The sequence below is a fragment of the Trachurus trachurus genome (genome assembly GCF_905171665.1).
Source record: "Trachurus trachurus genome assembly, chromosome: 7".
NCBI classification, from domain to species: domain Eukaryota; kingdom Metazoa; phylum Chordata; class Actinopteri; order Carangiformes; family Carangidae; genus Trachurus; species Trachurus trachurus.
The window spans coordinates 15,128,993-15,144,471 of record NC_139901.1 but is presented as its reverse complement, the minus strand read 5'-3'; the positions used below and the strand labels follow the sequence as shown (position 1 = coordinate 15,144,471).

Below are 15,479 nucleotides of genomic sequence, written 5' to 3'. Positions count from 1 at the left end.
TTCACAGGCTGTCCAACCATGGTCTGTCTTTATTCTGAGAATGAGGATGTTGTCAAAAATGTATATATGGCCTGGTAAGCTATCAACCAATCTTTCAAAAACACCTACATTGTACATTCACTACAAGTGTGTATTTCTATTAACACTTTAGTTCCTATTTCACTTTGTTGAATTTGTTGCTGTGTGTGTGTGCGTGTGTAGGGTGGTTGTAGTGTGTCCACACCTGTCTGACAGTAGAATAAAAACACCTCTTGTTCCTCACCAACATTCAACAGTCTGGTCCTGGCTACAGTGAGTTTCACTTCTGTGCAACGCAGGAAACAAACGCTCAGTATAGAAATCAAAAGCAGAGAAGCGGAGAGGATATTTTTCACATGTAGAAGAAGCGTCAGGTCCATTCTCAACTTGGCAAATACAACTCATCTTGGATCAGGTATGATACAGAATATGTATTGAATAATATTGCTTTTAGCTTGTACGGCTCACTATGGTAAAACACTATGGTTCGCATTGCTCTATTTTGACTTTTGTGGTTATTGCTTAGACATTTTCCTTGTTTCACAGTAGAGGTGCTGCTCGCACCCACAGGGGGCTCAGCAACATGCTTCTAACCGTGTCAGCAGTGCTCATACTCCTCTCCTGCACCCATGGAGAAAACCCTGCCATACAAGTCACCCTTACTGAAAAAGGCCTTGAGTATGGTGAGGCAATGTGTTGTGTTATTCCATCAACCGCTAAGTTTATCTCAGCACATGTTTTACGTGGTCTTATTATTATCTTATTAATATTATTAATATTCATTATGTGAGACATTTTTCCATCCAAAACAATGAAAACTTTTTGCATGTGAGTTTTATTGTAGGAAAGCGTACAGGCACAGACTGGATTCAGAAGAATTTGGAGCATGTCACTCTCCCTGACATCAGTGGTGAAGTTGGTCTTGGCTTCTTGGGCAGCGTAGACTACACTTTATCAGGGTGGGTTTCACATGAGACACCATTGATACTGTTTTATAGTGAGATATCATTTTTGTGGCAAGTTTTCCCAATTTAAGACAACTTCTTCACCTAGTTCAATGTTCAAAAGAAATTGAACTAGGTGCACCAGGGTGAAAACCAGGGGCAAATCTATTTCATTAGACCTATTTGCATTAATCACATCTGTATTACCCCACCTATAAGTGTCTTTGCTCTCCAATGTGCTCTAGCATCACAATAGTCAAGTGGGACCTTCCAGAGCCATCCGTTGAGTTCTATCCAGATGCCTCAGGATTCAAAGCGTCTATAACAGGCGTCAGTGTTGCAGTGAACGGCGACTGGTCGACACACTATCACATCATGTGAGTTTTCTCTACCCTACAAGTAAATTCCTTGATCAAGAAGCCAGTAACTCCACAGCTCAGGGTTTATAGGAACTTAAAGATTTCCATTTAGGAAGAAGACACATCTTCAGTGCAATGAAGTGATCTTGTAATCAATCAATTATTCTTTTTTACCATGATACCAAAGTGTTTTAAAAGAAAGCCTGCGTATAAAGTTGACCATTTTAAAAGTTAAATGTTACACACTTGTCAACATGTCAACGTTGAAGATGAAATGTGTGTCCAGACTTGGTGAAGGACTGAGCCTTTGTGTTAGAAAAGCAAGTGTCCGTTTAAAAGGTGTCATTTTAAGTTGTTTTAACTCCTGTATTATTGTGTGAAACATAATTGGCTTTGCTATTACACATTTAAGAAATCATTCACGTGGTCATGTGGTTCTGCATTCCACTATCATACATATAAAAGAAAGTAACCCATGTTTTCGGTGACTTCCTCTTCTTTTACCTTTATTTAGCAGACATTGGTATCTGTGTGAAATTAAAAGTGGAAGTAAAATCTAACAGAGGTTGGGTCTAGACACTGTTCTGCTGTCTGCACTCCACTTTGACACTGACGTATAGAGAATGAAGGAATAAAGACATGGTTCTTCTGATTATGAACTAAGCATTGTGTACTGTAGCATTTTAATATAATTTGTAACTTTTCTAAATCCACCTTTACATGTTGCCCAGTAGCCTATTTAGTCAGGAGAGCCTGGAATCGTTTGTAAGTGATGTGCTAGTGATGATGAATTACCTTTAGCAACAGGTTTATTATCAGGTGTTGTTATTCACTATAAGTAAATATGGCTTTGACAGCTCACTGAGGTAAAGTTAGTTGGATGATTTTATGTACAAATTATTGCACACACATGTGGCACAGGGTTTCTGTATCTTTGCTACTGCATAAATAACCAACTCCAACTCTGGTTTGTTTGTTCTATGTATTTTCAGACATGACGGGGGAACATTTGACATGGCTGTGTTCAATGTGGAAGTGATCTCTGTTGTTGAGCTGGGGAAAGATGCTGACGGCCATCCGTCTATCACCAGTGTCAACTGTGGTGCTCAGGTTGGAGATGTGGATTTGAGATTCCATGGTGGAGCCAGGTACAGTAAAACAAGGAAGTGGATACAGAGGGGTCACACATAGAGTAGTCTCTAAGTCCTACAGTACATCTCTTTTTGCCAATAGTTGGATCTTCAGGGAGTTTGTGCAATATTTCACGGGTCGTATCAGCGGTGAAATAGAGAGCAGAGTGAGTGTTTCTCCTCATCATTGCCAGGCTTTGTCTCTCTTAGCTGTTCATTATTACTCATAACATAACATAATATATATATATATATATATATATATATATATATATATATATATATATATATATATATATATATATATATAACATAATGTTAAAATTTTCAGTGGTAAACCTTTCAAGACATTTGCATTTTTTCCTCACCAGATTTGCCCGCAAGTGGAGGAAATACTTGTAAAGCTTGAGTACCATCTACAGGCCATGAATGGTATTGCATCACAACAATACACCAAAAATAAAAGACAGGAACTTAAATGTATGATGGGTTAGTCATAATGACAAATGATTTCTACTCGGTCCAGTTTCTTTTGATGTGGATCAAGCTCTGACTCTTGACCTCTCTCTCACCGATGTACCTGAGATTGATGTGTCAAGACTGAATCTGGGTCTCAAGGTAAGGATACACGCATGAAAGTAGTTTTATGTTTACCTGTTTGCATTTTGGAGATATTCTGACGTTTCACTATGTCTTGTACATGTGAACAGGAAAAATAACAAAATGTGGTCAATAGCTGGTAATGATCATTTGCAACTTTTTTAAAGGGAGAGTTCTACGGTATCAAAACTCACACAGAGCCTCCATTTGAGGCCCAGCCTTTTACCGTGCCTGAACAGTCCAACTACATGTTGTCACTGGGCCTGTCTGAATTCACACTGAACTCTGCCTCATATGGGTACTACAAAGATGGAGGGTTTCAGCTCCTCATCAACGACAGCATGGTAAGTAAAAGGATGCATTGAGTAAATGTACAGATGAGAGGAAATAAAAAAGCAGGATCTTAAAACATGTTGTTTCAACACTACAGATACCTCCAGGTTCTCCTGTACACCTAAATACCAGCTTAATGGGACCCTTCATTCCTCAGGTAAGTTTAATACATGTAGACATTCATGGATGTCTTGCTTTGGAGTTTCTGCTCCCTAGTGGCCTCATGCAGAAACTAAACTCCTCAAAAAAGTTTGGAAACGTTATTTCAGTCAATCTTTTCTCCCTCTTTAATGGGTGTTGTACATTGGAAAGCCTGATTAGTCACCTTTAAAACGAGGTACAATCTGTAAGGATCGTGCATCCGTGGAATGAGCTAAACATGTGGGTGGTGCCTCATAAAATATGTGTCAAAATCCCCTTTTGTTCTTAGTTGTTTGGTGAGCTGGATGACTGCACTCTCCCACAATAATATGGAAAAAACACATACACATATTGGCCATTTTTACACTCTATTCATTTGACACTGTCAGGGACCTCAGTAGCATGTGGAAGATCCATACACAGCCAAAACAGCTTGGCACCTTCTCTTCATGCTGGTCACCAGGTCATTTTGCTGTGGGAGTTAAGGCGTCCCATTCCTCAACCGAGTTGTTTATGGTCAACCAGCATGGTTATGTTGGTCACTTGAGCACATACAGCACGCCCAGTTTGATCCCACAAGTGTTCAATTGGGTTGAAGTCTGGATTCACAGCAGGCCACTCCATCCTTTCCACTCTCAAATTCCTGGGGTACTCTGTGATGATCCTGGCTGGATTGAGCATTGTCATCCTGGAGGATGGTGGTAGGTCCAAGATCCTGGAGATATGGGATCGCCACTGACTCCAGAATCTCATTCCGATAACTCACTGCATTAAAATTGTCTTCAGTGATGGCAAGTTCTGTATTGGGGATTTTGGCACATTTTTTAGGGTGCTACCGACACGTTTAGTTGTGTTGCTCATTCCACAAATGCACGATCCTTATAAATTGTACCTCATTATAAAGGTGACTAATCAGGCTTTCCAACTATATCAAATACACCAATAGGTATTATTAAAGGGGAGAAATGATTGACTGAAATAATGTTTCCAAACTTTGTTTGAGGAGTTTCTATTTCCAATTCACAAAGCCTAAGAAATGTGTTTTCCCCTACATTTAAAAAAAAATAAGATATGATAATCCTTTATTCGCCCGCAGTGGGGGAATTTACGAGGTTGCAGCAGCAAAACAACAGCAAAGAAATGTATAGCACAGATAATAAATTGCAAATGGCAATAGCAGTAAAAAGAAAGATTCATTAAGTTGAAAATAATTCAAATGTTTGTTTTTTTCAAAAATCAACAGCATAAAGCAAAAGTCTAAAAAAAAACATCTTGTCAGTCAGTGATTAAAGAATAAAAATGTGTAATAATGAATTAATCCCAAGGTACTTCCAGCAATTCCAGCTTTGTGAGTCCTGTTTAGTAGGGTGACGTATTTATACATTGTTCTAACATTAGAGTTAAACTTCTCTTCCAGTTTCATTTGGCAGCATTGATGAACAACAAAATATTCAGTAATTAAATAATTACCTTCTCCTTTTCCTCTCTCTCTCTGCAGCTTCCAAAGATGTTTCCTGGTCTGCTCATGGATCTGCAGGTTTATGCTAGAGATGTTCCAATGTTTACCTTCCACCCTGATGCTGCTAAGGCGGCCTTCCAGGTCGCTGTAAAGGCTTTCGCCATCCAATCGAACGGTACCCAGACCCCGCTGTTCAAACTCAATGTTGTGAGTAATTCTCTCTCTTTCTGCTCTCTTGATATGTTTCCAGATGGATCCATGCAGGTGTTTGCTGAAGCACATAGTCTCAATCCTGAACATGTTCACATGAGACGTCTTGAGCACAGATTTATGTTCAAGCACAAAAATGACATCATGTAGAGGAAGCGTTATCAAAGAATCTTACGATTTTAGCAAAAACAAATCTTGGGCAAATGAACCCTAAGCTGAACAGAATGGTTCAATTAGATCAGTCAATTAATAGATATTTAATTACTACTATTTTGATTGGTGATGAATTTGTTTTAGTCATTATTTAGACCTATATGTAAATATTCACTGGGCAATGAAATTTGTGCTATTTTTTGCACTAATGATCTTGAATTTCTTTTAGGATCAGTCTAAACACAATGATTATGGTAATCATTCGTCCAGTTCACAGATTTGTTTTTCTTCCAGGACTCTAAATTCACTGGTAAAGTGTGGATTGCTGAAGAAAAAGCGAAAGGATCAGTTGCAATGGACAAGTGAGCACCGCCACATTATAAGACACAAACCTGAGCTGACAAACTCAAACGCAAAGTAATGCTGCTTTGTTCTTTCAACAGTTTTACAGTGACACTGGCAGGAAGTGAAGTGGGAACCTTTACGGTACATGACTCATTTCAAATGCTGCATCTTATTTAATGTTTATTTATGCACAAACTTGGGAGACTGTAAACAATCATGTTTGTCATTGCAGACTGATGCTTTGCAATCAGTTGCGAGGATGGGAGCTAATCTTGCCTTGGGGAATGTGAATAGTGAGTCTCAGTTCCCTTAGGAACGTAATAACAAGCCCTGTACTGATCCAACATATCACTGTATAATGTCCTTGCCTTGACTTGCACCTTGCCATTTCAGAGAAACTGGGTGAAGGTTACGATTTACCCAGAATGAAACAAGCTCAGCTGGTCAACTCAGTTCTGAAAATGCAGGAGGTCAGTATAAAAAACAGTTAAGGCTTCATTTTTTATTTTACCAGTTCAAAAGTAGAAAATGTGTTTGAGCTAAAACTGACTTTGTTCCCAACAGGGGTTTATGGCCCTCTTTTCAGATGCTGAGGTGTTGCTAACAGAGAGTGGCTTCAACCCAAAGACAAACAGGCCTGTGTAACTGATTCACTGAACACAAACAGTCTTCATATCACTTTCAAAATTTGAACCTATCAACAAATGATTCTCAAGATTAATGGTTGGAAAAAAGGGATTTTGTATGGAAGCCCTAAAGTGTCATACATACATTTTATTTCCTCCGTTTTCCCGTGATAGAGATAATTCCTCCGTTTTCTCCCGATAACGAGAAGTTTTTCCACCGTTTTCCCACGATAACGAGATAATTAATGAAACGCAAAGGCCTGAGATTTCCATCACACGTGACATGCCATGCTGACTGACGTCTCCTTGAACACGAATGTAGGTAACGTTAAGCCTAGTTCTCTCACAAGCAAGCCATCAAGTGAGCTGACAAACAGCTGTTGTAACATTAATTAATTCCTTGCACAAAACACAAACCACAGAGAACTAGGCTTAACGTTACCTATATTGGTGTTCAAGGAGACATCAGTCAGCATGACATGTCATGTATGATGGAAATCTCTGGCCTATCGCATTTCATTCATTATCTCTCAAATTAATTATCTCGTTATCTCGGAAAAACAGAGGAAATTAAATGTATGTACGACGTATGACCCTTTAGGGCTTCCGTAATTTTGCTATGTTTAATGGAGAAAAGGTTTCGCTATACTCTTGCTACACAGTGCACAATCAAAATGTCTATATTGATTATTTACACATGTATCATGCCAAATCAATACTCATCCTGTCTGATCTGACTTTTACAACTTTATAAATAAAATCTGAATATTTTAAAACACCATCTCATTGATAGTTATGGGTTTGACTTACCATCACCACAATTTTCAACATAGAGTACCAAAAAATACTGAGCACAACGCCCTATTTCCAAAGGTCACACATTATTTAACTGGCTGCATTAATGTGACTGTAAAGATGAGAATCACTGCTATCCATCTAGAGCAGGGGTGCTCATTACATCGATCACATCTATTTTTGAAACAGAATTCTACCAGAAAGGTTTTGTGTATATGCACTTGAGTAAATATAGAGAGACCGGTGCATCTTGTCAAACTTCTTGCTGCCTTTCATTTCAATTTCTTGTAACTGAACATCATTGTCTCTAAATTTCCACATTTAATTCAATCAGTAATTCTTATGCTCTAATGGGTGATCTGTCCTCTACTATAGTGTTATATACATTATGGTTATTTGTGACAAGTTCCTTCATCACAGAATAATTTGTCACATTATATTTTTCAGAGGAAAACATCTTAACTTCATCTACTTTGTGCCGTCTGCCACATTAAATATTAAATTAAATTAGAATAGAAAAATAGGCTTTTAACCTAACCTCAGAGTCTGATTTATTTATAAAGGTTAATCAGTGGAGGTGATTAAAAAAAGAGGAACCCGTGCGCTTAAAAATCAAATCAAGTGTCCTTGGCAATACTACTTATGGACTTACTATTCTTTTTGGGGGGATTTGGACTTCCATGCCTTTATTTTCTTTTTTCTGTTAGACAATTCCTTGAAAATATACTTTATAAATATAAAGGCCTTTTCTGTTTTCTTATTACATGCTGACTATCATCGTCACCTTCCTGTGTATTTCAGCCTTTTTATGACCACATCATTTACAAACAAGATCAGCTGAAATGGAAAGTCCCTTTGTCAACATTTCTGATAACACCATTGGCAATACAATGCTTAAACCACTTCATCACCAGAGTCATGAAACAATGACATCTCTTTATTTTTGAACATTTCAGTATGCACTCTTTAGAATCTGTCACATGTTTACATTCTTGGAATGTAACACAACCAAAATATAAATAAAAGCCTATTTACAGCCACTTGTTCTTAAAATATTGCCCATAGAAAAACAATCACACTTCATTCATGAAACAAGATGCTGTGTGGATACTTTCTGTCAGTCTGATTGGTCAGTTAGGCAGTAGACCAGACCTTAAACAGAATGGTCCTGAGCTGGGCTAAATGCATGATGGGATGGGAAATTAGTTATGGACGAAGCTGTTAAAAAGAAGCTCAGCTGAACTGGAAGCAAGAGGGAAAAGTGCTGAATAAACTGACATGACTGTGTGGAGCAAGATACTGACTGTGTATGGAGCATCTTTGGAAGACTTGTGATGCTGCTGGGCGCCATCAAGAGACAATATCGACATTACAAAACCCCTTTTGAGTAAACTTTAGATTTTTAGAACTGTCCTTATTACAACGTCTGGAGAAGACAAACGGAGAGGGACAGGGTAATGTCGCCTACATCTCAATCCTGCTGCATGTGGAGTTGTCCAGGGACTATACCAGGCAAAAGTAGTACACAAACTGCACTGCCACTTACATAACACCACAATTGAACAACTGAAATTGAACAATTACACTGCCTCTGTCAAATTTCATTAATACAAATATACCATAAATATCACCATTTATAGACAATATTTAAAAAAAAAAAAAATGGTCAGAGCACAGAGAGTGGCTTTGTTCTTAAATAATATCATAAATAAAAAGTGTAAATGTTTTGGGGCACTGAACTGGTACAGATTTTTTCATCTTTACACTTGGCATACTCTGTGGTCCTTAATGTAACCCTGTACTTGATAACTATACAGCACATCAGTGTAGAGAAATGACATACACTGGCAAAAAGTGGAGTGACTGAGTCATTTTTACCAAAACTAGACCAGAGACTACAATTGCTACAGACTGGTGCTCAGTACTGACAGCAGACAGACCTGCATCTGCATTAAAAGAACTATGGTAAATTAAACTAAAACTTTCTCTTCCAATACGGATAGGCACCATTTATGTCAAGACGCTGTTCTGGTCTTCAAGATGTTTCTGCGGAAGTTGTCATTGTTTGGATCCTTGCACCGTATACCATGACAGAAGTGCTAAATACCCTGGCATTTCAATACAACAAAGGTTACAGGTTGCTTAGTGTCTGACCTCAAATATCTACTGCTTTAATATCAAAAGCCAGACTGCTTAATGCCACCTGTATCTCACAGTCTACATTATTTGTTACAGCCAGTGTCATTGGCAGGTTTTGGTTTTGAGATATTTGGGTCAGTTCAGCAGGACAAAACGAGATTGGCCAGCTGTTAACAGTGCTAGAAAACAGTAAGTTGATGAGATGATGGAGGCACAGTGTGATTTTTTTTTTTTTTTTTTTTTTAAGAGCTTCAACACTACAAAACTAAGGCCAGGACCATTGGATGTATGGTGTGAGCATCACTGCTGTGGAATGTGTTGATTTCCATTTTGTCTCCTATGTTCATAGATCAGAGTGGACACACCGGTGTGATGTGAGACATGTGTCATACATTGCATGATCTAGACTAGAGATCTGGCTCTTGCTTATTTTTCATATATGCTGCTACGCACGGCTCCAGGCAATAACACAGAAAGACCAGTTGATGTCATATTCACATTGTAGTGGCATTAATACATAAAACAGACGCCTCGTCTGGGCTGAATCTTGATGGTTGAAAATATATTGTCTGAATGTCACAGAAGCAGCACGTGCAGGCAGAGGCATTTTACTGGTGTTTTCTGCCAATAATGAATCTGAAACTAATTGATAATGGAAAAATCCAACATTCCAACATCCACCAAACTTACACCACCATTCAAAGTGTTCCTGGCCTAAATCCTATGAGCTTCAAGTGCAGTCCAATTCAACCCTGTTTGTTTGTTTTTTACTATCATAAGCACAACACTCCTGGTTACTGCCCACAGAGACAAGTGTCACACTTGTTGGTGGAAGCTGCTGAGGAGGGACAAACTGTGAATTCCTTTGACATACAAACAAAAACAAACATACCAGGAGGGGGCTGTGGTTATTAGGCTGTGCTGGCAGATGAGAGATCCCCTTTGAGGGGAAATAGTTAGAGAAGTCCATCGGTTCATGATGGTGAAGGAGGAAGGCTAGGCCAGGATCATTTGTCTGCAACCGCCGCTGCCATGGAAACACGCATTGTACCACGAGCGGTTGCTGCCAACTCCTCGATTTCTGTGTTTAATCGCCTGATGACCCACTCCATCGCCTCCCGGCCCTGAAACAGATCAACGTGTTACCAAATACAATGTGGTAGTGACAGGTACACTGGGAGGTTTTAATTCTGTTGATTTTTTAACAAAGATTATATAGCTTAATGAAGATTTCTAGTCACCTTGCCAGCGTTCGCTGAGATCGTCTTGGCCATGAGACCCTCGAGGTAGCTGCTCAGACTGACACCTTTCACACTGATCAGGGCTTCCTGTGTGAGTATTGTTCTGACAAACACACAAAATAGGTGTTAAAAGCTGCAGAAGGCTGTTGTGTGTTATATGAGCTGATATTTTTGCAAAGTTTTCAATTAACAAAAAAACACATTTAATGTGGAATCATTTACTTTTCGGGGTCCTGTGGATGTGGCTTGTAGGTCAATTTCTCGTCCACGGACACTAGGTTAGTGAAGGAGATCTGGGTGGAAAAAATAAAGCTGGGATTAGCTGTTTTTATGAAGCATAATGATACTTTGACTACTGGCATTTCAGTGTATTTACAGAACTGCAGGAGAGAGCAGTCGGGGTAAAAAAACTGAAAACTGAAACATTACTCTGAAAGAGCTCATGGTGAACATGTTGCAACACAGATGAAGGCTCCAACTGCATGAAGCTGATGAATAGGTATGTATACTGTATGTTTAGGAGGACAAAACATTAACACACAATCTGAACAAAAAGCAAAGTGTACTGTAGGTAGGCAGCTCTGCCAAAATTATCTCAATATGATTTTTGTATATCCCGAAGCTCTAAAAATAATACTATAATAAAATAATCCACAGTAATCCGAGAGCAAATAATCCTCGTTTACTGCTGTAATTAATACATGCACACAGCAGTTCAACAGTCAAATATTACTGCAAACAACCTTTACACAACTTCTTAATCACTGCTTAATTATAACAGCTTATTTACACCATTATTAAAAGTGTGAACTTCATGTCATTGCCAAGCAACAAGAGTTGTCATGATCCACACAGCAGTGCTACTCACATTTGTAGATTTCAGCTCAAAGGTCTTCTCTTTGGGGTCCACTACCGAATGTTCCTGAACATAAGTACATGTTCTTGTAGCCCCAATGATCTGCAGGAAAAGGACACAACTCAGGCTTGGTATAAAGAAAGAAAAAACAAAAACACATCACCTCAAGTTCTTCTTATCATCATTTAACTTACAGACTTGGCCATGCTGGGCAGCCCCCACTCTGTGCTGAGCAGCCTGGTGCTGTGTAACCGTCCGGCTGAGTCCACACTTCTGTCCAAGACATCCACACCAAACACACCGGGGTTCATAGGGTTGGGGTATTTCTGCATCGCTGCCTTGGTCACCGTCTCCCATGGGTGGCTGTGAAAACCAATACTGGTATCAGAAAGAGCACTTTTCTACAGAGCATTTGGCCATTTTCAGAGGGGCTGGGTATGCTTTTCCAAATGCAAACACACCCATCACAAAGAGTATGCTAAATTTAATTGCTTTTTGTTTGTGTGTTCTTTTAAAATAATAAAATAATCTTCACAAATAAAACCACCAATTAGCCGTTAAGGTGAAAGTGTTGTTGTGGATGTGAAGTCCGGTGACACCGGCAGGAGGCAGAACTCTGCACATTATGGATTCAAACAGAAATGTCTAGAAATGAGGAGAGGTATTCCTGTTGCTATGGAGACAGATTAAATACTGAGAAGGCGAGGAGGGAAAACAGGGAAAATACCAACAAACAGGCGGAATAATCTACTCTCTACCAGCAGAGAGTGTGTCTGTGTGTGTCCTGACAGCCCGTTATGTAACACGGTGCGTTATGTCACGTTCAGCAGCAGACCGTGTTGTTTCACAAATTAAGACAAAAACACAACAATGACAATGACAAGCGTTTCCCCTTTTGGTTGAAATGCTACCATAGGCGAAACAAATGGGAAAAATATATATAGCCTACTTTGCTGAGCGACTAGCATCGCATTAGCTAAAGTTAGCTTCAATGCTAGCAGGAAGAAGCTAACTTCAAAGCAAACTCAGCCAGCTAAAGCGGTTTACCTGCAGCGAACAGACCAATAAACGCAGATAAACACAACACAACATGACAACTGGAGGTTTGGTTTCCTAGTTATCATGACTAGCAGACAAACTGAAGCATTGGGTAACTTTATCTTAGTCTCTCAGTGGAAAGTTACTTAACTTGAGAGAGTGACATTAGGAGCTAAGGAGGAGCAGCTGCTAAGTTACATGGTCAGCGAGGAGGGAACAAAAACTAGTTTCAGTCACTAAAATACACATACTAATGTAAAACATCCCCGCAGCCAGAAGGATACTCACTTGAAAATGTGCTCTGACGCCCAGATCTTCATTTTAACAGGCTTTTCTGTCAGGGCTCGGGAGCCGGGCGACTGGTGACAGCGTGACCGGAGCAAGGAAGAGCGAGGGGGGCGGAGGAGGAGAGCTTTAATGGCGCCTCATCTCCCAGCCGCCTCCTGGTGGCAGGGAGTCACACTCACATCCACCACAGTCCTCATAAACATCTCTCAGGCAATGGTAAACAGACTTCATATAAAACAGCTCCCAGTAAGGTAAATCTATAAACTCACAAAAATAGTTTATAAATATAAAATGTCCAAATACACAAAGAAATTCCACAAATAAAAACACACCTGTTTCTATTCCGTGTTAAAACTGTCACTCAATGATGTCATTCACTGTAATTTTAGAAATCAAAGAAAACCATTTGTAATTATCTCCCTAATATTTAGGCTACAACTGTCAAAAAGGTATGTGTGAGTCTTCTCTGTGTGCCCCTGTATAAATAGATGATTCATTTGAGTTCAAAAGGAGGGAATAGTCCATCCACAAATAAGCTTTAGCACATCTCGCATAATAAGGAATTTTGGTGATTACATTGCTTCTTAATTTCTAAAAAAATTTAAAATCAGTTTACTTTCCATTTTAATCTGTTTTTCTTTAAACGACAGTGAAGTAAGAGACCATTATGACCTCGCTATTCTCTGAGTAATCCTTGGGACAGATAGCTGTCAGAGGCACTGCTTTCTGCTCGCCTGCCTTCAGCTGTCACTGAACGGGATACTGAGCTAAAGAGTCAGCATGGAATAAAGGAGCCATTCTGACTACAGTTGACGGACACCCTTTTTGGCACCGGGTGTATGAACTTAAATGATCCTTGATCCAAAACTGAAGTCAGATACCTGATAGTTAACCACAAAGTTTATGACTCAGACGAGTTTGACCAAGTTGCTGAGGCACTCGTCATTAGACACCAATGTTTACAAGAAAAAGAGTTGAACCTTCACACCTCTTTCTCATTGATGACACTTATGACAACAGTCAATTTTCCATGTGTTCTTTTCTGTCATTACTTTTTAATTTTTTTTCTTTTTTTTTTTACTAAATGAACAAACAACATTATAAAAAAGTAAAATAGAAAATAAAATCACAGTGGCTGAGAACAGAGGCTGTGGATGACTGCTCAAAAATCAAAGTCTTAAAACAGTCCAGCAAAAATATCTTGAAATATATTTAAAACGTCTTTCTGCACAGATGTGCATCTGGCATGAAGACTCAGGTTGAGGGAGCTGACTCTATAAAAGGGAGCTGAAACCTTACGGGCCTTTGTTCATGCACTGAAGCACACATGAGAGAGCAGCTGCAGCCTTTGTTTGGTGCTTGGTTTTGTCGGCTACTTTATTTACTGTTGTTAGAAAGCGTGTAATAATAGCACCATGAAGTATTTCTTGAAGCTAATGATATCTAATTATAGATTTAAGATATTCATTTATTTGTCCCAATGGGGAAATAACTAGAGGAGCCAACAACTGTTTTCCTGCTTTATGAAATTTCAGATGAGATTTTAGTGTATTTCTAATAATAGGCCATTTTCTAATTTACTTGAGGGGTATCTTGCCAGGTGGAGTAGTTCTCCTGCATGTGTGGTTTGGCAAGTTTTCATTCATTTTTGAGATAATTCTATAGCTACTTCAGCTCCCTTAAGATTTCTGACCTGACCATGTTTATTTCTTTTGTTTGTATAGTTAAATCTTTGACTGGATTCAGACATCAATTGTAAATTTTACTCCATTACTCCTTTAGTAAGGCCCACACTGTGGCCTTCTACAGTAGCAACGTAGACAAGCCTTTTATTAAACTCAATGCACCACACACCACCTGTCAATGTAGGCGCACTCCTGGGTTAGACTACTGTACATCAGTCTCATTCTTCATTTTAATCATAGGTTAAGGTAAGAATACCACAGCTTGAGGCCGGACCATGCTGACTGCGCAGTCGCTGCTGTGAAGTACCACAACATGGTTTTACATAATATTTTGCGACATACATTAGTTCCTATGTAGGTGTCTCCAGGACCACATTCTGTCATGATCACAAGGCAAGATTAAACATCAACACCCCACTGCTGGTCCCAGCCCTCACACCAATATCAGGAAGCTTTTGTTGTGTGTCATTAACCCTTTCACAGACACAACACAAATGTACTGTTAGTAACAAATACTAGAGTTTTAGGATTCATACTCTTTTGAAAAAAGTGACAACGTCTTACTGGCAAATGTACTGTAGCCATATGTTTTAACAAAGACAGATGGGCAAAGACACTATCCAATGTAGATTGTCCCTAATTTACCTTAAAAGAATATAGTTCACCCAAAAATCTAATTATCTACTCACCCTCATGTCGACAAAGGGCTGGGAGAAGTTTCAAGAGTTATCCGTGGCTTCTGTGAGTTACAGGGGGTCTCGGCGTAGCAGTGCATGTCCATACAACGGTTGCAAATGGATACCAACTGTCTTCGTAACAAAAAAGCCCCACCAAAAAACATCCAAATACCTCCATGCTGCTCGTATGTAATGTCAGTCTTTGCGACATTGTTCCGAAGAGCTGCCGTTACAAACAAGCTTGAAATATAGACTTATTTAATTTTTTTCGGAACAATTTCGCATTTCGGGGCTTCAATACAAGACGGACATTACATACAAGCACTATGGAGGTATCTGGATGTTTTTTGGTGTGTCTTTTTGTTACGAAGACAGTTGGTATCCATTTGCAACCGTTATATTGACATGCACTGCTACGCCGAGACCCCCTGTAACTCACAGA

The 15,479-nt window shown here is 39.2% G+C and overlaps 2 protein-coding genes across 3 annotated transcripts; one reads left to right on the top strand and one right to left on the bottom strand.

The window, feature by feature from the left end:
- The first annotated feature begins 267 nt into the window (after positions 1-267).
- LOC310988416 (bactericidal permeability-increasing protein-like) lies at positions 268-7,201 on the top strand. 2 transcript variants are annotated; one of them, XM_083975009.1, is made up of 16 exons: positions 268-433; positions 565-701; positions 863-977; positions 1,208-1,339; positions 2,314-2,469; positions 2,555-2,618; positions 2,823-2,883; positions 2,978-3,069; positions 3,219-3,395; positions 3,482-3,541; positions 5,024-5,191; positions 5,642-5,709; positions 5,791-5,833; positions 5,925-5,985; positions 6,086-6,162; positions 6,257-7,201. In XM_083975009.1, the coding sequence occupies exons 2-16, from the start codon at positions 602-604 to the stop codon at positions 6,335-6,337; spliced, it is 1,455 nt and encodes a 484-aa protein (XP_083831135.1). In that variant the 5' UTR covers positions 268-433; positions 565-601; the 3' UTR covers positions 6,338-7,201. The 2 variants fall into 2 exon arrangements, with proteins under 2 accessions (XP_083831135.1, XP_083831136.1); XM_083975010.1 differs by having other exon boundaries at positions 393-433; positions 568-701.
- An 835-nt stretch (positions 7,202-8,036) lies between these two features.
- Positions 8,037-12,778, bottom strand: LOC310989178 (PRELI domain containing protein 3B-like). The gene is made up of 6 exons (XM_083976143.1): positions 12,676-12,778; positions 11,544-11,712; positions 11,362-11,451; positions 10,716-10,786; positions 10,494-10,596; positions 8,037-10,376 (listed from the first exon to the last, which is right to left on the bottom strand). Exons 1-6 carry the CDS (start codon positions 12,705-12,707, stop codon positions 10,260-10,262), a joined length of 582 nt encoding a protein of 193 aa, XP_083832269.1. The 5' UTR covers positions 12,708-12,778; the 3' UTR covers positions 8,037-10,259.
- Positions 12,779-15,479: the final 2,701 nt, after the last annotated feature.

Coding starts and splice junctions, on each gene's coding strand:
- LOC310989178 (XM_083976143.1), bottom strand. CDS start 12,707: ATGAAGATCTGGGCGTCAGAGCACATTTTCAA. Junction 11,452..11,543: donor TGCCCAGCATGGCCAAGTCT/GTAAGTTAAATG, acceptor CTTTTCCTGCAG/ATCATTGGGGCTACAAGAAC. Junction 10,597..10,715: donor CATCCACAGGACCCCGAAAA/GTAAATGATTCC, acceptor TGTGTTTGTCAG/AACAATACTCACACAGGAAG.
- LOC310988416 (XM_083975009.1), top strand. CDS start 602: ATGCTTCTAACCGTGTCAGCAGTGCTCATACTCCTCTCCTGCACCCAT. Junction 978..1,207: donor GTAGACTACACTTTATCAGG/GTGGGTTTCACA, acceptor AATGTGCTCTAG/CATCACAATAGTCAAGTGGG. Junction 6,163..6,256: donor CAGTTCTGAAAATGCAGGAG/GTCAGTATAAAA, acceptor TGTTCCCAACAG/GGGTTTATGGCCCTCTTTTC.